Source organism: Mus caroli, chromosome 3 (assembly GCF_900094665.2).
Source record: "Mus caroli chromosome 3, CAROLI_EIJ_v1.1, whole genome shotgun sequence".
Taxonomy (NCBI): Eukaryota; Metazoa; Chordata; class Mammalia; order Rodentia; family Muridae; genus Mus; species Mus caroli.
In genome coordinates, this window is record NC_034572.1 from 123,269,191 (window position 1) to 123,291,619 (window position 22,429).

General features: G+C 45.3%; 1 protein-coding gene across 5 annotated transcripts in view; it reads right to left on the reverse strand.

The window, feature by feature from the left end:
• Positions 1 to 836: 836 nt before the first annotated feature.
• The window catches only part of Egf (epidermal growth factor), a 79,420-nt gene continuing 57,827 nt past the window's right edge, over positions 837 to 22,429 (reverse strand). For 2 of the 5 annotated variants that reach the window (XM_029475162.1, XM_029475163.1), the window contains 8 exons: positions 19,826 to 19,942; positions 18,904 to 19,029; positions 15,131 to 15,253; positions 13,202 to 13,346; positions 8,933 to 9,100; positions 6,458 to 6,584; positions 4,384 to 4,489; positions 839 to 1,821 (listed from right to left, as the gene is read on the reverse strand). In XM_029475162.1, coding sequence (XP_029331022.1) covers positions 1,598 to 1,821; positions 4,384 to 4,489; positions 6,458 to 6,584; positions 8,933 to 9,100; positions 13,202 to 13,346; positions 15,131 to 15,253; positions 18,904 to 19,029; positions 19,826 to 19,942 — 1,136 coding nt within the window. In that variant the 3' untranslated portion in view covers positions 839 to 1,597. Of the gene's footprint in view, positions 1,822 to 4,003; positions 4,066 to 4,379; positions 4,490 to 6,457; positions 6,585 to 8,932; positions 9,101 to 13,201; positions 13,347 to 15,130; positions 15,254 to 18,903; positions 19,030 to 19,825; positions 19,943 to 22,429 lie in introns of all 5 variants that reach the window. The other 3 variants (XM_029475164.1, XM_021157941.2, XM_029475165.1) reach the window with 3 other exon arrangements.

A 22,429-nucleotide genomic window follows, 5' to 3' on the forward strand; every position in this document is an offset into this window, starting at 1 on the left:
AATGCTTTTACGTGTGTATTTTCAAACAAATGAGCACGTGTCTCTTCGAGAGATGAAGACAGAAGGAGGGAAGGCACATCTCCAGGGTGGCAGACTGACCTGAGGACTACACAGCAGACCGGAAGCTGCTGGTGTGGCCTGAATAAACATTCACAAGGGTTCCTATTTCTAAGGTTTCCTTGTTAGTGCAAAGCTCAAAGGAAGTAAGGGTTTTCTGGTTCAATCACAGGTATATATTTGGAGGGACTGTGGCTATCTTGAGATGCTAAAAGAGGTACATTCAATGTACACAAATGGAAGCCAATTCATGAAGGCTTCAGAAAGGCTGACTTCAGAAAGGCTGACTTATTTTTCTGGGGCCGGTTTACTTATCAGAAATAAAAGACAGGTCTTATGAACTTTCAGGCTATCCATTGTCAACTGAAGCAAAATTAAATTCAAAAAAAAAAAATGGGAAGAAAGTCACTGAAGAATTGAGTAAGGTCCTCAAGCCTGAAGTCACCCTGCCCTCAAATGCCCACACATGTCCACTTTGAGAACATGGCTGCTCAGGCCTTTTCATTCTGATTATGTAACCCACATCCTAACACTTGAGGATAAATGAGTGGTAAAGATAAACAGCGGCAGGAGTTAATGCCTGGCCTGCACAGCCTGAAGCCCCGGACTGCCTGGGAAACAGTGTGTATACCCCGTATCCTCTGTGTTAGCCACGCCTTGAAGATGCACCATTAGAATCACAGTTAGTTCAATCTTCTTTACAGTGAGTGACAGGTTTAGTGAATTACTTTGGTCTGGCTCAAATGATAACAAACGTCATCAAACTATAATAAAATGCCGATGCTTTAGGGTGATTTTATTTAAATAATTAGGATAAAATAAATCAAGCAATTTTTTACAATCTCATGTCTTAAATTAAAAAATCTATGAAAACAGCAGAATTGACCGTTTTCACTGGGAAAGACGTCAAGAAGAAAAGACGATGGTTAAGACACACCGTCATCTCTTAGGCAATGTTTTTAAAGTTAAATATTTTCATTCAAAGATTTTTATAGTACAAAAAGATGATCTAATTCTGAATAAATCAGATTCTAAGTTACAGTTATTTTCACTAATTTATCACAATTCAGAAGGCACAATTATGAGCATGGGCCACACTTGCAGTATATCATAGCAACAGTTACAATGTTCCAAGCATTCCTGAGAGTGAGCTAAGACTTCTATGTAGATCATATCATTTATTCTGCAGTTGACAGAGCATGGGGTCACCTGCTTTAACCCATTCTTTCTGAGGCAAAAGGAAAAGAGGCAAACCGACCAGTGAAGAAGACACAGCTTATATATGAATGTCTTGACTTTGGTTTCTAATGATTTTTTCCACTTCTCTTTTGAGCATCTTCAGTGGAACTGCTTAAAGCAAGAAGCAAAAGGCGCAGCTATGCCACTGTGCAGCTCTGCAGCTCTGCAGCTCTGCAGCTGTGCAGCTATCTTCAGGACCCTGAGCAGTGATTAGCCATGGAGACTGGAGTACCAAGTCTGTAGCATTCTACCAGCCTGGTTTGTTATTTCCCCTTCTGTACCTTCTGTATACTCCCAGTTTCTACTGAACTGGCTCTGTCTGCCCTGGCAGGTCTGGAGCCCTTTGATGACATGATCCATTAGCTGACTGGAGAGAATGCAGCTTCTCAGGTCCCACAGGTCTGTAGGAGGGTAGGTGGGAGTTTCCCTCCATTTCCTGGGGTCCTCTGTCACTTGATGGTGGAATCCCTGTGCCCATTCCATCTATGTGGGGCTTCTGTCTCCATGAAGTCAGATGCACTGATCCTGTTCAAAGAAGGTTGGGCGGGGGGACAAGAGAGAAGAATGAAGGGGAAAGAGGAGATAAAGGGAGAGGAGGGGCGGAATAGATATGAAGAAGAGGGATGAAGGAGAGGAGGAGATTTCATTGTTCACAATGACTAGACAAAGAAATCCTTGTAACAGTCATGGGATCTTAAAGCATAAGAAACAAAGGAACCCATTGCAACCTATCTGGGGCTCAGGTTTTTTTTTTTTTTAAGATTTATTTACTTATTATATTTAAGTACACCGTAGTTGTTTTCAGACACACCAGAAGAGGGCATCGGATTCTGTTACAGATGGTTGTGAGCCACCATGTGGTCGCTGGGAATTGAACTCCTGACCTTTATAAGAGCAGTCAGTGCTCTTAACCGCTGAGCCATCTCTCCAGCTCTTGGGGTTCAGTTTTTAAAACTGGCAAAGCATCAGTTGGTTGAGATGATCCAAAGAGCTAAGAGTGCTCCCTAGCCTTTCCTGTGTACATTCCACCTCCACATCAGGACCATACATGCCTTAGAACATTGTTTTTCCTTCCTCCCAGCATGGTCCTCTTTCCCTAACCCTCACCCACGGGTGCTGGCCGGGGTCCATGAAGATGTCTCTGTGCTCAAACACTACTACTATGCTTCCATGCCTTTGTGTGTGTGTGTGTGTGTGTGTGTGTGTGTTTCATGACAGGGTTCCTCTGTGTAGCCCTGGCTGTCCTGGAACTCACTCTGCAGACCAGGCTGGCCTCAAACTCAGAAATCTACCTGCCTCTGCCTCCTAAGTGCTGGGATTAAAGGCATGCGCCACCACTGCCTGGCTTCTTCCATGCCTTTCTAGGAGAACCAGTTCAGAGTCAAAACTGACCTTTAACTCCTTCCTCACTCTTCCTCCCACCCAAGCTCCGTGTGTGCTTTCACTGTAAATACCTATGAGGTGGGAACTCGATGGCTGGTTAGACTACTCACATGGGAAGCTAAGGAGTGGATCAACTCATTTGCTGTCCAGTGTATAACAGTATTAATGTTCAAACCCCGAGGCTCTCAGCCTTCCCAATGCTGCAACCCTTCCATACAGTTCCTCGTGCTCTGCTGGCCCCCAACCATAGCATTGTTTCCATGGCTACTTTACAGCTGTAATTTTGCTACTGCTATGAACTGTCACTACTGCTGTCCAGCAGTCTTAGGTGTATGTGACCTCCAAAGGGGTTATGACCCACAGGTTGAGAACTGCTGCTCTAATCCATTCTGCCCTAACAATGTGAATCCCCCACCTCTGGTATAACTACATTTCTGTCAAATCTTTGAGCTTTGGATTAAGTTGCAAAATCTTACCACATGTTTCTTCTAAGCAGATTTTCTCTGAAAGGGACCGTGTGTTGTTGGCTGCTCAAGGAAAAGTAGTAACTACAAGACAGCCCTTTACCTTCTAACAGTGCTGGCAACAATAGCTAGGCAACTATTGAAAATCTGAGTTTTAAGAGAATACAGACAACAGTCACCATACATGAACATTTATTACAGTTTTCAGTCAATCCCTTCATGAGCCTTAATAAACTGGTCTTGCTCAAATTAGGCAATAATTTTTTTTTCTGAATTTAGTATTTTAGGTTACAGCATAGAGCATGTTCAAACTGGAAATTTAGAATGAGTTTTCTGTAATAAGACCCCAGGTTCTCCCTACTGGAAGCAGGAAGAGGGTGTTATGGCGGTGTGTGTGATGGGAACTATCAGGAGATATAAGTAACACTGACACTTAGCCGGCTCCTGGCACTAGCGGGGAACCTGTTTTTATTGGCTCAAAGATTTCCTGTGCCTTCCCAATGGCTTAGGACACAAAGCATGCTCAGCGCTGCCCTCTGGGCTGTAAGGAGGATAATGATATCTGAGCTCCAAACCCAAGGGACAGATCACAGTACAAGTCCTGGCAGAGGGACCACAGCAAAGGATGCAGAGTACGCTCCAGGGGAGCTTGAGAACTTGGCTCAACTCTATGGTCCCTTAGTGGTCTGACTGGACTTCTCAGCCAAGAGCCTGGCTGAGGGCTAGCTCCAGGTAAGACTAGAATATGCTGAAATCCCTAGGACAAAGCCAGATCAACTTCCATCAATAAGAACACTCCCTCCAGCCCATGGAACCTGTTTGGGGAGAGCTATTTCCATCCCCGGGGGAGCTATACTCACAGCGATGACGATGGCTAAGAACCAACACTAGGGATAGCCTGCAGTCCTAAGCAGCTCAGGGGCTAAGAGAAGAGGAGATACAATCAAATGTGTTTCTCTCCTGGTATCAGTGCCTCCCAGGGCTCACTCAGCTTAGACAAGGCCAATGGCCTTTTGTGACTAGATGACATTTCTCAGTGGAAAACACTTTTTTTTTTTTTTTTTTTTGAGACAGGGTTTNTCTGTATAGCCCTGGCTGTCCTGGAACTCACACTGTAGACCAGGCTGGCCTCGAACTCAGAAATCCGCCTGCCTCTGCCTCCCAAGTGCTGGGTTTAAAGGTGTACGCCACCACCACCCGGCTAGAAAACACTTTTGATCAAGGTAAAATACCGACTCACCAAGTCGCAGGGAGGGAGACAGGCCAGCATCTACTACTGCACCATTCGTACCATCCGCAGGCAGACTCCCATTCTTGGGGTCTTGGTGTTCTTCTAGGACCACAAACTGCAGAAAAGAAAAGGGTTCAGGGGATAACTAGAAGCCACCTTGATAAATCTTCAACTGTAGTCAGTCTCACCCACACAGAAGGTGAAGCTGGAAAGAAACGCCTTGTCAACTGTCTCCAGCTAATGAGTAGATTTTCTTTTTACAGTTTTACCATGTATGTGTACAGGTGTTGTGGCTGCATGTATATCTGTGCATGTGTGTATGCCTGATGCCCATGGAGACCAGAAGAGGGCACTGGATCCCCCGGAACTGGAGTTACAGATGGCTTTAAGCCAGCAAATGGGTGCAAGAAATCAAGCCCCAGTCCTTGGAAGAGTAGTCCGTGATCTTAGTACAGTGTACTTAGATATAATAATAAATAAATCTTAAAAAAAAAAAGAATCTTGGATCCATAGAGGGTACTGTTTTGCCGCAGATTATACAAGTGTCCTTAGGTATCACCAGTACTTGCCCATCGGCCAGGCCATATATGTGGGTTTGGGCTACCACTGTTTGTGTGTGTGTGTGTGTGTGTCTATATATAATTCATTTAAGCATACTATCGAGTCCCAGGTAATTGCGACCACTAGTGAGTCTGGGTAACTACTACCTTGCAGGGATCCCCAAGCTGTTCTTTCATAGGTGGCAGCTCAGAGGCAGAGTGCTGAGAAAGAGGCCCAGATAAGCACAACAGCACTTCTCTTTACTCAACAAACCATTTTTGTCATTGTTTGCATGGTTCAGACTCACTGCACACTTGCAATGCAGGCTGAGCAGAGCCGACTGGCCTGCACTCAGGCCAGACAGGTTAGGTATTAAAAGAAATCAAACAGAAAGAAGAAGAACAGAAGTAGGTCATGCTCTGGGCACAGAACGCAGACTGGCAAAGTCCTTCCTTATCAGTAAGTGACTGGGTGAAGGGCAGCCTCAAGGTTTGGACTTCTGTGTAGTTCAGAAAGGAGCCCTCCACAGGGAGGACCTAGAACTCAACAGTAAAGAGCATAGAAAAAAAAAATATCCGCACCTATCTTTCTCATCAAGGGAAGGGTAGGGAGGTTGAGTGAGTGGAGTCAGTCAGGGGATAGGGACAGAGATGCTGGGGATGAGGGTGACTCTCAGAAGCTGTTTTCTCTCCCTTTCCATTCCTCAGAACGCTCGTCACCCTTAGTCTCCTCCTCATCAGTGGTCTCTCTGCAATGACGTATTGCAGAGTCAATATAGCGGCCTGCTGTGTGAGGGCATAGGCTCCTTATTTCTAGCTCCAGCCAAGATGCACATTGCAAATGTTCCAACCACGTGCCTCTCTGCTAGAAAGAAGCGCCCAAGCTCCAGGACTCTGGCTGCGGTGGACGGCAGCTGATGGGAGCAGATTTGTTTTTGCTGCTTCTCCTCCGGGTTTGGGAACTCGGCTCTCCCTAGCTCTCTCTGACGTGTGCAGAGGCAGTTGGTGTGGACAGCAGTTATGACAGCTGGGGTGGGGTGGGGGGACACAGCTCAGCAGCCCCAGCTTCTGAATGAAGTTCAGAGCCAACAAGCTGCTTGCTAGCTACCGCAGCATGGAATTTTGATTTTTTAAAATTAATTTTTTTTTAATTTAAAAAAGACACACATGCAGAAACCATTTCTCCCCTCTTATGATTTAAATGAGATTAATTAAATGTGCAATCTAATTCTCTATAGCCTGTCAAGCGCCATGCAGGTAATTTAGCTTTCCACAAAGTCATGAGATGTCAAGGAACTGAGCACCGCCCGTGTCCTAAATCACATGGCGTTTATCAAGCTGGATCTTAGAGTTATACAGAAGAAGACGAGAGGCCCAGAGGTGAAACACTTGTTGAAGACTGGCTGGGCGCTAAGGCTAAAAGACATTTTGAGAGCAGTTGGCAGCTGGAACTGAGTTCAGTTTCTCTGGACATCAGGAAGGAAGAAGACAATGAATGAGAATACTTATCAAGCAATTCATAGCTCAGGCACTGATAACATTACCCACGGTTGGGGACAAGAAGCCACACCAGCCCCGCTGCTGCTGCTGCTGTCAGGCCCGCTGCTGCTCACACTTCCGCTTGGCTCATCACAAGGGTTCTTTGGGGATTTTGATAGCTGCTTCTGAGTCCTGAGATAAAGCCAAAAAAATCTGAGTCAAGCTCAAAATAAAAACAAAACACCCATCCCACTCCGTGAATACACTCCGGGATAACCCGGAGCAACTGTGTCGACAAGTTAGATCTACAGATGGTACAGACACAGTCAAAGAACACAGCTGGAAACCCCCAGGCCTGTATGCAGCTCTAGGGGGCAGTACTGGTAAGCAAACAGCTCTAGGGATGCTCAGAGGGACTTATGCAACTCTGGGTGCACTGCAATCACAAGAGTTCTGACAAGCCTTTTTTGTCAAGCAATAGTCCTTACCAGTTGTGTGTGTGAACACCGGTTTGTGTGTGCGCACCTGTATGGGAGTGTGCCCTTGTATGCAGGTGAAAGGCCTTGCACCTCTTTCTCAATTGCTCTACATGTTATTTTTTGAAACAGTGTCTCCAGTAAACCCAGGGTTTGCCACGAAGCCCCAGGGATCCCCCTGTTTCTATCTCCCCAGTGTTAAGTGCACAGTGTGCCCTGCCGTATTGTATTGTATTGCATTGTACTGTATTGTATTGTATTGCATTGCATTGTATTGTATTGCATTGTATAGATAGGTGCTGAGGGCTGAACTTGGGTCCTTAGGCTCGTACGGTGAACACTTTATGACAGTTATGTACGTGGGCCCTTCATCATTTTTGCTATTGGGCTACAGCAGTCTGAAGCTGAAAACCCACCATCCATTCACCCCTGGCTTTCAATCCCCACCCACCCGCCGCTGCTCAGGCGTGCTTACTGGCGTGTCCATGAAATCAGAGCTCTCTGGAGGCTGAGGCAAAAGAACCTTGAGTTTGAGGCTAGTCCAGGTTACATAGAAAGACTTGTCTTAAAAAAAAAATTCAAATTTCTGAAAAACATTAAGTCACGTATTAATACATCAAAAAAACAAAAATAATTATATCAAGTGCAGTGATGGGCTGGTGAGATGGCTCAATGGGTAAGAGCACCCTACTGCTCTTCCAAAGGTCCGGAGTTCAAATCCCAGCAACCACATGGTGGCTCACAACCATCCATAATGAGATCGGACTCCCTCTTCTGGAGTGTCTGAAGACAGCTACAGTGTACTTACATATAAATAAATAAATCTTAAAAAAAAAAGTGCAGTGATGGGCCACCCAATTAAAGGTTCAAGAGTTTTCCTGGGGATCTTGTCTCCCAGAAGTGATGGAGGTTTTTAAGTATATATGCCTCTTATTAGAAAGATTACTATTCATATAAAACAATAGCAGTGTTTGTTATACCCACTACACCAGGCCTATGGCAAACTCAACACACTAACTCAGCTTCACAATAACTCCTGTAAGAAGCATTATTATCCCATACCGCATAACAAAGAAAACCAGTGCCCACAGATGAGAAGGCACGCTGGGGTGCTTAGGTGCTAACTTGGATCTGAGATGTACAGGCTGCTTCCAGAGCCAATGCTATTTACTGCTAAGCGTGCTATATAGCAGGGTCTTTGGGGAGAGCACCTGGCTGATTATGCTCAACTTTGCAGGCTATGAAACAGTTGTAACTTGAGTGCTTGCTCAGCTTCGGTAAATGTGGTTGGATATTTACCTTGTGATGGCAGTAGGTACCTTCCATAGCACCAGGACGCTGACACCTGGTAGCTAGGTCGCCACTGGACAGTTTTATAAAGCCCCTTCAGCAGGAGTCTTGTGATTCCATGATTTTTGTTTTTAACAGCACAGACTATTATAACACTTCCTAAGCTGTTTCAACTGATGACAGTGTGACATCATCATTTTAAAGGAAAGGAACAGGAGCACTGAGACGCCTGCTCCCCGACGCTAAGGTAGTGCTTTTACATAAAATGTACGCTACCGTCTCACCGTTTAAAAACCCCTAACTTTAAATTACTGAAAACGAAACCCAATGACCAGAATTTCTTTCCAAGTTAGAGAAGATCATGATTTCTCTCTAGCAATAAGTAGGTATTGTGGGTAATTATCAGCAGGCAACCATGAAAAATGAGAGTTATGCCGGTTGATGTGGGCATGCGATGCTAAGAGACTGGACTGCAGTAGTACATTGTGGGAGATAAGCACATCTGATGTGAGGATGCAGCACACGTGCAAGGTCCTGGGCTCAGTCCTCAGCATCGCCAAAATGGAGGACCACAGATCTTACACACGTGCAATGACTGGAAAGGAAAAGTAGGAACATTGATGTTTTTGTACAGCCAAGTCCAGGCTGGTGAAAAGAGCTCACTCCTCCTTTTAAATGCAGTATTTTGCTCAAGTTCATCCCAAGGAAGTATGCATTTCCTGGGGGAGCTTAGAGAAAGGCTGTCAAGTTTCATGGTAAAGACGAGTTACTTACCTGTAGTAGTAAGTCCCCCACATCCCCAAGAGGAGCAGCAGGACCAGCGCCACCATGCAGACAGCCACCACCATGATGTCATGCTTCTGCCCGTAGCCAGCATGACGCAGCTCCCACCATCGTAAGTCTCGAGTCTGACATCGATCCCCAGAATAGCCAACAATACAGCTGTCAAGGATACAGGAACAGAGGTCAAGCAGAGGCCCCCAGTGCCTGATTCTTACAAATTCAGTGTGCATTGTCTCTAACCCTGTACCTTTCCAGATGCAGCTTTGTGAGCCTGTGATGTCAGCTGACAGTACAGATTTACCATCAACACTCACAATATTACCACTCATGGGCTTCCCCCTTTTCTCAGCCCGCCTCTGGGACGATGGGAGCTATTTGCAAATCATCTCTACAAGGCCTAACAGAACACCGGCTACAGATAAACTCTCCGGCTAACGTTCCAAGGAGACTCCCTTTCTAAACCAACACAAGCCAGGAGACACCTGGAGACAGATGTCTGGCCAGACCGCAGCAGTCCTAGGTCAAAGAAGAGAACTAGGAAACAGAAACCCTTCCTTGTCGAACCCCAGGCTGTAATAGAAGCACACACAGGCCCGGCATTGGAAGCAGGGCCTTGGCTGAGGAGGGACTGTTTGCTTCTGTAAAACTCACCACTAGCCAGAGAGAGAATGTGGAAAAAACACAACAAAACAAAACAAACAACAAAAACCAGAGACATGAAAGGTGGGGAGCTATCCTGAAGGCAAAGGGCCATTTGCCTATAAATTCCTCACTGTCCAATGAGATGGTTACTCTAATTATCAGACACCAGTTTGCTAGCAATGCTCAAAAAGTAAGCGAAGCAATGCTGCCATCTACTGGAAGTGCTCGTTTCTAGAAACCCAGATTCCAAGAAACAACTGCATTTTCTTCACACCAAAATTAACTTAAAAAAAAAAAAAATCCTATTAAAATTCCCTTCTCCTGGCCCCAGACCTACCACCAACTCATCCACTTCTCCACTTCACTCTAAAAGGACCCGAGGTGGGAAGCATGGAAGAACACTGTTGAACGTTCCAGAAGATCTGGAGTCTCTTCCCTAGTTCTATCCATCATAAGAAAGTGGAAACTCACATCCTCCAGAGGAAAGAAAAGGAGCAATACTTATTAGTCACCATGACTGACACCACACTACACACGGTTTTTACTTGCTATTTTTTTTAACTTTTTTTTTAGATGCCTCCTATTATACAGGTAAGGAAACAGACTCAGCATTAAACAATTTGTATGCGGTCACACAGTTAATGACTGGCAGGCCTGACTCGTGTGGTTCTCAGATGTCAAAACATCTATGTGGTCTGTTGCACTGTTGCTTCTCACAGGGCATCCTGCTCTCCTCACCTCTGAGCAGACCATGGAAGAGAGGCAGGAGCTGAGGTGGGGCCTAAAGGCTGCCCAGGCTTCCTGGGGTCTATTTTTAATTCTAACTCATTTTGTTTATAGCTATTTATTGACAATCCCTAACAGTCATTTGAAAAACAACTGCTGCATGCTAATGGGCTCCACTTGCAAACCAAAGTGATCTGGGGTCTTGAGGACCGTGTCCAGGGCAGTCAAATGGCCAGTGCTCCTTCAGAGTCCTTCAGACTCATGGGGTCCGGCCATGAGTCTTTTGGATTATTTAACTTATTAATTAGTTTCGCTAAACCAAACAGAAGGTTTCCTGGATAAATACATTTGAGTGTCCATGGTCAAACAATATGAAGTCACTCTAGACCAAGTAAGGGTAAAGCAGCCTTTTAAGTGAGTTGTGGTCACAAAGCCGCAAGGAATGGCAGAGCTGAAAGCGTTCTCCAACCTCTCCTGTCCTCAAGAAACCTCACAACCTGCTTGCTGTGGGGTGGGGTTGCAGCTTTGAAAAAGGTGCGTCAGAGGGATGTCTGGCCAAAGCCAAATCAGAAAGAATGAAGACCTCTGAGCTCAAGCGTTAGAACGTCCCAAGAATCCAGACCAGCAAAGTTATAGGGAACCAGTGGGCGTGGATGCTTCAGGAGTGTCCCCGATGAACCCGCACTGGCAGGAACCCCCTGAGGTTTGTGGCTGTGGAATTCACAGCCGTGAGGGAGGCTGAAGGGACAAACGGAGGGAAGCTGAAAATCATTAAACCACATTTTGATCTAATCAATTCAAAATAAAGTAACGCTCCATTGAGTGTGGACACCAGCGACTTTAAATACTGCTTTTGGTTAAAGGTCCTTAAATGTGAGGGACGCCTTCAGCTGTGGCCTGTTAATTAAAGACAAGGCCTCCTGACCCAGGCTGGCCTTGAATGGAAAGACCTAGAACTCCTGATTCCTCCACTACTACCTCCCGAGCTGGGGCTGCAGGTGCTCCTATGCCTATGCCCAGCTCCAGTTTAGCATGTTTAAAACACAATGGAAGAAGATGCAGCTGCATAGGGACATAACGATAAATTCTGGCAGAGTCAGACTGGAGGGAAAACTGCACTATGACAAAATTCAAACCCTTCATACTGCAACAGTAATCTAGGGACCTAAAGCTAACTACCATGAAGGAAATAAGCCATAGACAATGACACATCCCAGTTTTGTAATTTTTGTATTTGGTATAATAGGATTAAGTGTGTAGATAAAAACTACTTGATTGCTAGCATTAATTAACTATTCATTAAAAGTGAATTATTATCTTATACTTGAAAGCATCTTGAGTTACAAAATCGTGGTATGGTAATATAAACTCAGAAGCAGAGTTTACTAGAATTGAGTCCTTTTTACTAATATTTCCAAACATCTCCACAATTTTTGTCAAGCTGATGTGATTTTTTAATGCAAGACCATACTCAGTCAAAGAATATAGCTTCTTCTTCCTCTAACAACTTAGTTTCTTTTCATTATTATTAACAAAAATCACAAAATTGTTTAAGTCCATAACATCCATTCCTGAGGTCCACAGGTCCAGGCATGTGAGACCTACATGTATGCGCACACCCGCGCAGCCCCTCACATTGCCTTGAACATGTGAAATTAAAGTAGGATGTAGTCCTGGATTAAACCCTGCCCACTTGGGTTGAGTGTGGATATCTGTGTGTAGGTGAGCATGCACTGCACCTGGAAACCAGAATTTAATATCAGGTGTCTGCGTCCTCTGTTCTCCACCTCTTAAAAGTCCTTGTTTATTTCTTTCTGAGTGTAGGTGCATAGATGCCCCAGAGCATGTGTGCAGGTCAGAGGACAGCATGCACGAGTCTGTCCTCTCCTTCCGCCATGTGGATCTCAGGGACTGAACTTGGGTCCCCAACGTGGTGGGAAGAGTATTTATTTGTCCAAGAAGCCTACTGGCCAGACATTCCACCTCATAATTAGGGGCACAGTCTCTCACTGATCAGCAAGACCAGAGATTCTCCAGTCTCCGCCTCTCCGGTGCTGGGGTAAAAGCATTCACTGCCCGACCTGGGTTTTTATATGGGAGCTAGAGCTCTGAACCCAGGTTCCCTTCCTTTGCTGGAAGCATTTTGCTGATGCTCCCTTCTCCCTAGCCCTGTGTGTAGCTTTTATTATACAGGGAAGGCTTTCATGGTGAGTACCCTGGAGTATCTCAAAGCTCTCAGTCCTCAGAATCATTTCAGGTGAGAGCTTGGCCTGTCACATCACTCAGAGAGCTGAAAGGGGGGCAAACAGCAGCAGTGTCTTCCCTCAGCAGCGGTTGCCAAGACAACCGCCATGTCATCCCTCAAAAGCGGGTGCCAAGACAACAATGAAAAGTGAACTACTAAGCTAGGCATGGTGGCGCACGCCTTTAATCCCAGTACTTGGGAGGCAGAGGCAGGCCGATTTCTGAGTTTAAGGCCAGCCTGGTCTACAAAGTGAGTTCCAGGACAGTTAGGGCTACACAGAGAAACCCTGTCTCAAAAAACAAAAACAAAACAAACAAACAAACAAAAAAGGTGAACTACTAGAAAGAAAACTTTTTTAAAAAAAAGCTTTAAATATCAGAGGCAATAAGTTCAGGGTGAATATAGGCGCAACATTTTTATAAACCTAGAATCTGGCTGAAACCAAATTGATTTGAGTAAATTTCCTACAAAGCTGCCTTCATGTTGAAGGCAGAATTGAATTTCTAGACTTTGTTCATCCAATTACTTATGTAAAAAGAAAGTCATCACTGCCTCTAGAAAAATCTCCTCTGTATAAATTTTACAAACTTCCTGAAAGTCATGGACCACACTTTTACCTTGGGCTCTCAGAAAGATGCTCAACTCACTTGCATGCGTAGCTGTCCAGTGATTCAATATGTATGCACACGCCACCATTGAGGCAGTATCCATCATATGAGGATGGGCATCCTGGGTAACTATTTCGGTCCAAATGGTGGCCATCTTCCCCAAGGAGAGAGGGTGCGGTAGAGTCTGGAATAGTCAAAGACACTACTTTCATTTTTGAGTTTCTGTGAACAACTTTCTACGTGGTCTCTTGATGACAGTGGAAGTCTCAGGAATGCTGAGTTTTACCCTCCTAAGCAAGCCTGTGTCACCCACCAAAAGCTAAACCCTTCTCTCTCTTGGATTATCACACTGGAGGCAAAGAAGAATGGCCAACCTTAAATCTGAAATGAACAACAAGGGTCTTTGTACAGCTCACAAGCTACTCAGCAACACATGGCTCACTGCCCTTCTAATCTAGGGAGTCACAAACATTCATCCCACAAAATACTTTCTTCTAAAACTGATTCGACTTTTAGGGGCCCCCCCCAGACGTGAGACTATAGCCACTCATGGGAAGAAGATGTTACAGTTATGGAGAAAAGTCAAGATGCCAAGCCTCTTGGTTTTGAATAGTTCCCTATGCCTGAAAGGGAAGGCACTGCTGCTTGCAACTGACTAAGACGCTTTTCAGCCTGTCCCCAAACTCATGGCAATCCCTCTGCCTCAGCCTCCCAACTCCTGGGATTATAGGCACCAACTACATCTATCTTCAATACCTCTTAAGTGGAGAAAAAATTACCCGAGAAAAACAAAACAGTTCACTATCAAACCCAGAGAGCAGGCAAGTATGAACTTTTCTGTCTGCAGAACTGAGAGGGCAAGCCCTGGCCTGGCTGTCAGGGTCTTTTGTGGGGTGCTGCCTGGGCTGTGTGGGTGATGAAGTCAGTACTGGGGACTGTTTTAAGAGAAACAAAAGCTGGCTGGGTTGCTAATTCATGTCAAGACACTCGGACTTTAAGGAATCAATTTTAAAGTAACCTTGAAAGTAAGCTGGGCACGGTGGCGCACACCATTAATACCAGCACTTGAGAGGCAGAGGCAGGTGGATTTCTGAGTTCCAGGCCAGCCAGGACCACACAGAGAAACCCCATCTCAAAGAATTAACAACAACAATAACAGCAATCCTTGAAAGTGGCTCTTCTGCCATCAAAGGCCACACTGCTGACAAGCTGCCAGAGGTTCCCTGTGGCCACTCCCGGTGCTCGGCAACCTGGTGCCACAGCCTGCAGTCCAGACTCAGGTTTGCTGCATGTGTAAAATACATACCAGAGGTGTAAGACTCAGTATCAAAATCTAAGTAGATTTTATACAGATTAGCTCTCGTTTTGTTTTTGTTTTGTTTTTGTTTGGTTTGGTTTTGGTTATTTTGAGACAGGGTTTCTCTGTCTAGCCCTAGCTGTCCTCCATAGACCTGGCTGGCCTTGAATTCAGGGGTCTACCTGTTTCTACCTCCCAAGTACTGGGATTAAAGGCATTCACCACCATGCCCAGCTAGTCTTAAATTTGTATATGTGGAAATAAACAAAATATACTATTACAAGTCTAGACATAGTTTTGACCTGTCTAGCCCAGCTAAGTTTTTCCACAGCCTCTGAAAAGAACCAACCAGTGGAAAAGGAGTCACAGAGTTAAGGAGAAACCCCTATACTGAACTGTTAGGAGGAGGAAGAAGGGGAGGAGGATGAAGAGGAGGAGGAGGAGGCGATGATAATAATAATAATAATAATAATAATAATAATAATCAGCTTATTGCAGATGCTGTAAAATGAACAAAACCAGAATGACCTCAAATTCCGCAGTCCACCACCAATCCGGTGGTGAAATCTAGGTCTCCAGCCAGATTAAAGAATCCCCAAGGCAAACAAAAGGAGCCTAAGATTTCTTGAACCAAGTTTTTCACGGTTGATCTGGACCTCGCATCCACCTACCAGGGCAACTCCGACTGGGCGAGGATGGGCGGCCTGCGCAGGTGCAGTTGTAGCCTCCCTCCGTGTTGGTGCAGGCGGCATTCTCACCGCAGTTGTGCGCCCCCTGCTGGCACTCGTCAATATCTGTCCCAGGAGTCCGTGGGAAGAAAAAGGGGTGCAGAGAAGGGAAGGAAGGGTTACAAAACCACAGAGTCCAGCCGTGTAGAAGGGGTTTCTTCACCTGTGTGGTGCTTCATGTTCAGAGCCCTATGCATGCTGGGGGTCCTGTCATGAATGCTAGAAATAAAAGATTGCTAGGTCCATGGCTGCACACCTATTGCTGGACTCCCCGGCTCCTGAAAGGGTTTCTTTTCACTTGTAAGGAAAGACATCAAGACTTCTCCAGACCAAAATCAATAAAGCACCTCCAGCAAATAGCATTTTACATCCTAAAACTCGGACTTCACTTTTGCAACTAGATGTTTATTCATTGACATAAATGGCATGTCAGGACAGGCATGGCAGTGCACGCCTTTAATCCCAGCACTAGGGAGAGAGAGGCAGACAGATCTCTGAGTTTGAGGCCAGCCTGGTCTGCAGAGTGAGCTCCAGGACAGCCAAGGCTACACAGAGAAACTCTATCTTTATATAGTATTATCTATATAAAGAACTAGCCCCCCCCCCTTTAGCCCTGCTGCCAACCCATGTCTGTCTCAGCTGTTATTGCCCAAACAAATAGGTCTTCCCATTGTCTGTACTGAGTTACCTTCAGGAGAGCTGCCTCAGTCTATTCCAACATCTCAGACCTCCTCTGGGCTGCTCCCAAACACCAGAGCCTCTCCTGTTCCCTAGACCACACAGTGATGAGCCCGTGACTGTGCCACTTAGGGGCAGGCCAGAGGCTTTTCTGTTGCCGACAGCTGTGCTGTCCAGTATGGAGAGACTTGCCCTCTGGGAGTATTAGGCTCTCTAACTGCATCAAGTCTTCTGGTCCAGATGGTGCTGTCAGTTCGAAATACACACCAGAGTTTTAAGTCTTAGTGTGCAAGTTAAATTATAAACATCTAAAATACCAATTAATAGTAAAATGCTAACATTTTAGACATAAAATGCACTATTAAATTAATAGCAACTGTTTCCTTTGAATGTTCATAAAATAGCAGTTAGCACGCTTAAGAGAGGGAGGTAAAAACAATAGCTGACCCTCAGACTTCATTTTCCGCGAATGTAAGACGATTCATCTGCTAATAGAAGGCACTGAGATGCCTCTCCATACGTGCAGACCTCGACAACCAACCGCCCAGTGACTGATCCGAGACAGGCTTTGAGAGGAGCTAACTAAGGTTAGACAAGAACAGGAGGGCGTCCTGATGGAGCTGCGTCTTTAACAGATGAAGGAGCACCAGGTTGGTCACGGAGGAGAGACTGAGGATGCAGTGAGAAAGTGGCTTCCAGAAGCCGGAAATGGCTCATTCACCAGACCACACCATCCATCACATGGGGCGTAGCCCCAAGAGCTGTGGGGAAGGAGGTTCCTGTGACCTGAGCACTGTGCACTGTGTGGTTTCTCTGCTCACACGCAGCCTGTACTCAGCACTGCTTCCCACCACTTCCCAGAAGCACGACTTGCTCACACCTGGATGCTCCCGCCCTTTCACACTTCTGCTTAATTAATATGGATTCATTCTCTACAGTCCCGCCCAAATGACACTTCCTTTAGGAAACCTTGCCCAAGGCCTGAAGTAGACATTCCTCCCAGTTCTTGTGTTTCTGCTCCTCCTGCCGCACATCTGTCTGTGTTTCTCTCTTATCAAAGCTGCCTTTCTTCCAGACCATGGTCTATTGGTAAGCAAGAACTGGCTTCTTCATCTTGATAGTTTTCACAGTTCCTAAGGCACAGTTTCTTTGTGCCTAATGGAGGCTAAGGCTTTGAACAGCTGTCCTGAATGAATCAAAGTAACTTCTGTTCTTTGTTTCCTACAGTTTTTAATTCTTTCATTTTCTGGAAGTCCTGAGATTGAACCTCTGGCTTCACATATGTTACACAAGCACCTCCGAGCCACGCCTCCAGAACACCTGCTATAATCTCAAATTAGAAATCCTCTCTCACACTTTTCGTTACGAGCCTATTCTTTTAACAGCTGAGCCATCTCTCCATGCTAGGTGGTGGCAGCCAACACCTTTTAGCCCAACACTCAGGGGGCAGAGGCAGGGGGATCTCTGTGAGTTAGAGGCCAGCTTGTTCTACAGAGAGAGTTCCAGGAAAGCCAAGGCCACACAAAGAAATCATGTCTGGAAAAACCAAACCCATCCAAACCAAAACAACAACAAGAAAGGAAGAAAGAGAGAGAGAGAGAGAGAGAGAGAGAGAAAGAGAGAGAGAGAGAGAGAGAGAGAGAAAGGAAGGAAAAAAGGAAAAAGAAACCCTCTCTCAACTTGAGCAAACTCATTCGCTCCAAAGCAAAGCCAACGCTGCACTGCTGAAACACTCATGTTTGAGTGTGTTTATGTCTATACTTGCAGAAGTTGATCTTCTCCACCTTTATGTGAGTCCTAGGGACTGAACTCCAGCCACTGAGCTTGGCAGCTTTACCCACTAAGCTGACTTACCAGCCCAACGATAGGATGTATGTATCATGGATTGAAGCCAATCACCTAGTGTGCTAGCTTGTTTTTTGTCAACTTGACACAGGCCAGAGTCATCTGAGAGGAGACAACCCCATTTAAGAAAATGTCTCCTGCTTACTGAGGTCCAATGGTAGAACATACAAGCATACCCGTGGCTTCTATGATCCTGAAGACCTCATGGACCCAGGCAGGGCAGGGCCATGACCTCCTTTGGCATATTTAATATTAGGAGGTCGGTTAGTAAGAGTGGGAGTCTAAAGAGCTTAAGTCTCTGAGAAAATATACCTTCTTCTCTTCAAAAGAAATGAAATATGAAGTCTGTTTGCCCAAAATATCTGTGAGCCTACTTAATTAGTGCAGTGACATTTTCCTGACTGACTGCCAAATCTGTGCTTAAAAGTGTGTTTTCAGAGGTCTGTGGACTGCACAGAACTAATCTGATAAAGTCTGGCTTAAGCCAGCCAGATCCACAAGTGGGTAGTCATGACCTTCACATGGGAGAGAAAATACCAGCTTGAGTTTACCGGGCATCTGTCCTTCACCGTTTGCTTTCGGAAGAAGGGTAAGAAACGGCATAGAAGAGGAGCCGGGAATCCCTGGGAGCGCAGCTAAGCTGCACGAGGTGAGGGTATGTAGGGCAGGCCTCCACTTGTGCGGTGCTACTGGGTTCCTGACACCCAGGGCAGCAGAAGACATCCACAGAGTGAACTTCCAGCCCACAGCCCCACCCAGCCCTTAGCGGAGGAGGACGGTTATGAAAAAAAGGCTTTCAATCATTCTGAGCTTGCAGTGAATGTCAGTGCTAGAAGTTCTCATCCACTGAGCCATCAGAAACACCCTACGCCTGCCCGGGAGCCTCCTGTCTTCTTGTACACAGTGGTTACAACACACCCACTCCAGCTTTGCCCTTCACCAAGGTCCAGTGGCTAAACTCAGTAGCAAAAAGGAGCTTATAACACAGAACACAGACGAGCCTTCATCCTCCAAGAATGAACTAGAAAGGCAAAGAGGTAGACTTAACCTCAGCGGCTCAGCTTGTACAGTTATGGCCAGGAGATTGTTTCCTAAGACCAACACTACATCTGCCCACACAGGCCACACAACTGGTCTTGACACGTGTTTCACTCCAATGCTGTCCTGCCTTCCCTCAGCCCTCAGCATCTCACCGAAACAGGAGATCCCGTCTCCTTCGTAGCCTTCTGAGCATCTGCAGACGTAGCCACCTTCAGTGTTGATGCACCTGGACGAGGTGGTGGGACAGTCCGATCTAGCCAGCACACACTCATCTATATCTGTCAGGGAGATTATGGGCACGTGAAACGTTTGCCAACCTTGGGTCTCGACCCACACAGGGCTCACATCTCACATATCCTGCATATCAGATATTTACATTTCAATTCACAACAGTAGCAAGATTACAATAGCAATAGGATAATTTTGTGGCATTAGGAAGGTTGAGAACCACTGGAAAGAAATAACAGGCGTAGTAAGAAAGACTGAGTCTTTGTATAGTCAGCCACTCAGATGCTCTTTGTGAATAAAACGCAAACCCTGCATCTTGGGTTTGAAACTCATTTCTCAGTTAATTTTCATGAAATTCTCACCTGTCCAAACAGCTAAGTATGTGTAAGTAAATTACTTTCCTCCAGAGTTTCAGACAAGAAGGACTGACATGTTCTCAGTAACCATTAACTTATTATCAGTATAAAATAGCTATCAATATAAAATCAAAACCTGTCTATCATAATCTATTTGTTTCACTAAAGCATATATACTAGGTTTCTCAGAGGAAAATGTCCTATTTTTAGGAATCCATAAGTTTGACTTGAGCTCAAATTCAGGTCTCTTTTAGTGTCAACTTCATTTTTTGCTTAATTTTAATACAATTTTAGTATAGTATGAGGCAATATGTAAATATGCCCATGTGTCTCATTTCCTATGCATACAATTCCTTTTCCCCCTCTAACATCAAATTATTTAAACCTACTAATTACTTACATCCTTGTGGAGACTTTTAGTTAGTAAAAGTAAAAGGAATACTTTTGGTTCATGAATTTTCCGACTTGTGCATTTGGCCTTCGCTCTTACCAGAACACAGGTTTCCATCCCTGGCAAATCCTTTCAGACACTGACACTCAGCAGTCTCTCCATCTGAAACGCAGTGAGCATGGCTGCCACACCCCCCGGGACCACAGTCATCTTCATCTGCAAGCAGCCAGGACAATACAGTTATTTCCAGGCTTCAGAGGAGGAAGTGGACCCCAAGGTCATGGACCAACTGTCCTAGCACCTCCTTCCTGAAGTTGGCCTGTGGGCTAGGCTCCAAATGGAAAGAACTGGTTCCGTCTGTCTGCTGCGCCTGCTCTGCTAGATTTCAAAGACACGGCTCACTGCACCCATGTGCCTTCAGTTGTAGGGTTTTGTGTGCTTGTTGGTTTTGATTTGCTTTGGCTTGTGGTTGTGGTTCGGTTGCTGCTCTAGCTTTTTGACATAGTAAGTCGCCAAGGCTGGCTCTAACGTGAGAACCTCCCGCCTTTTTCTCTCACATGTGGAGGTAAACCTCAACCTTAAAGAACTGTTTGATGGCCAGAGAGCTTGGTGCGGACTTGTTTGTCATTTGCACATTTGAACTTCTAATAGAGCTTAAAATGGACTCGGATTTCATTTTATGTGGTATCAATCTATAACTCTAACCAGCCTTTATAAAAGACACACAACATAGGTATTTTATTTATAAACTGTAAGCCTAGATTGGGTAGGTTTGGAGTTATTCTAACTTACTTCTCAGCCATTTTATGTCCCTTGTTACTTGCTGGTTTTCCTGGCCACGTGCTCATGGTCCATCTCCCCTCAAGGCGGCCTCCTCCACCCCTGTCCTTTCTTCTTTTTCTCTCTCTCCCTGTAACCCTCTCACTTGATCCTTAAGTCCCACCTTTCTCCCTCCACTGCCCAATCGCAGGCTCTGGCCTTTTACTGACCAGTTAAATTGAGGAACAAGGTTTCCATAGCATCACTTGGTGTGCGTGAGGATCTGCTCCTGGGGGGACAAGCAGAACTGGAGAGCCAGTATTTACCCCTTGAATACAAGTAACCCAGAAGCAATTTTACTCAAAAATCCCCAACCACTGTGACACACAAAAAGCCTATCTAGTCTCCTCTCGAAACACAGACTTGTACGTAGCAAGCAGATCTGTCTCTGACAGAGAGATTGGCTCACAGAAAGATTTATTGTCAATTTACTAATATCATGTTTCATATCTAATAGGATCTATGTCACAGTGTGTGCTTATTATCAAGATTTATGCACTGACTTGTAAGCCTCCTGGCACTTCTGCAAAGTCACGAACCTTAGAGTCAATGCTGTAAAAGATCACTTCATTTCATCCTCCATTGAAGTGCGAATGCCCCGGGGGACAGAGTTGCATGTCAAGTCACAGGCGTGAGCAAGTTTTTCTTTGTTTCTTGCTTTCCTGCTTTAACTCACTGTGCATATAGTCACTCCCCAAATGCCACCCAGCACCTCCTTTTTTGAGTTGGAATATCTGACATACCACAGCCGGCTATGCACCACTGTCTCTCTAGTCTGTTCACGGGATGTAGGAGAGATGAAAAGAAGCCTTCGGAGCGCCTTTGTAAAAGTTATACGTTTTAAGGTGGATCTGGGGGGTGGGGGTGGGGTGGGGCAGGGCGTGACTGCAGACATTAGGGCAATTGTGGTTTGGGGATTTGTTTTGTTTTTTCTTTTCTTCTTTCTTTCTTTCTTTCTTCCTTCCTTNCTTTCTTTCTTTCTTTCTTTCTTTCTTTCTTTCTTTCTTTCTTTCTTTCTTTCTCTCTCTCTCTCTCTCTCTTTCTTTCCTTCTTTCTTTCTTTTTTTGGTTCTTCAAGACAGGGTTTCTCTGTGTAGCCCTGGCTGTTCTAGAACTCACTCTGTAGGCCTGACCTTGAACTCAGAAATCTGCCTGCCTCTGCCTCCCCAGTGCTGAGATTAAAGGCGTGCGCCACCACTGTCCAGTGGTAATTGTGTTTATTTGTGTTTCATATGTTTAGCTACTTAACCAAGATTTCTCTTGGGTGAACACAATACCTTCCATGTTTGCTTGGCTACCCCTTATTACTCACAACTCAGGATGGGTACATTCAAATTGTCTGGTTCCCAGATCACAAGGCTGCTGAGAGTACGACTGGACAGTATTTGAGCACAGCAAACACTGGACAGCACTGTACAACTCTCCTAGCTTAGAACATGATGCAGGACTGTTGCGAACCCGAGTCAGCTCTGCATGATCAGTAGGAGGTGCAGGCTGTGACCACACTGGCAACACTCGCCTGCTTCTCTCTATCATGAGCAGGGATTTCTAAGAGGACGGCTGCTTTGCATGACTGTTCTTGGAAACCAAAGAAAACATGACTGTTTTTAAAAAGTCCTCTGCCAACTGAAATCTGCTATACATAGCTAAATAAAGGTGACAAAGAAGGGCATAGTCAGGGCTGTAGACTTGGCTCGGTGGCTAAGAGCACCTGCTCTTTCAGCGGTCCACAGTTCGATTCCCAGTACCCACACGGCTGCACACCGATATCTGTAACTCCAGTCTCAGGGGATCTGACAGGATCAAAAAACCCACGTCACACACAAACACAGGTAGACAAAACATTCATATATATATATATATATATATATATATATATATATAT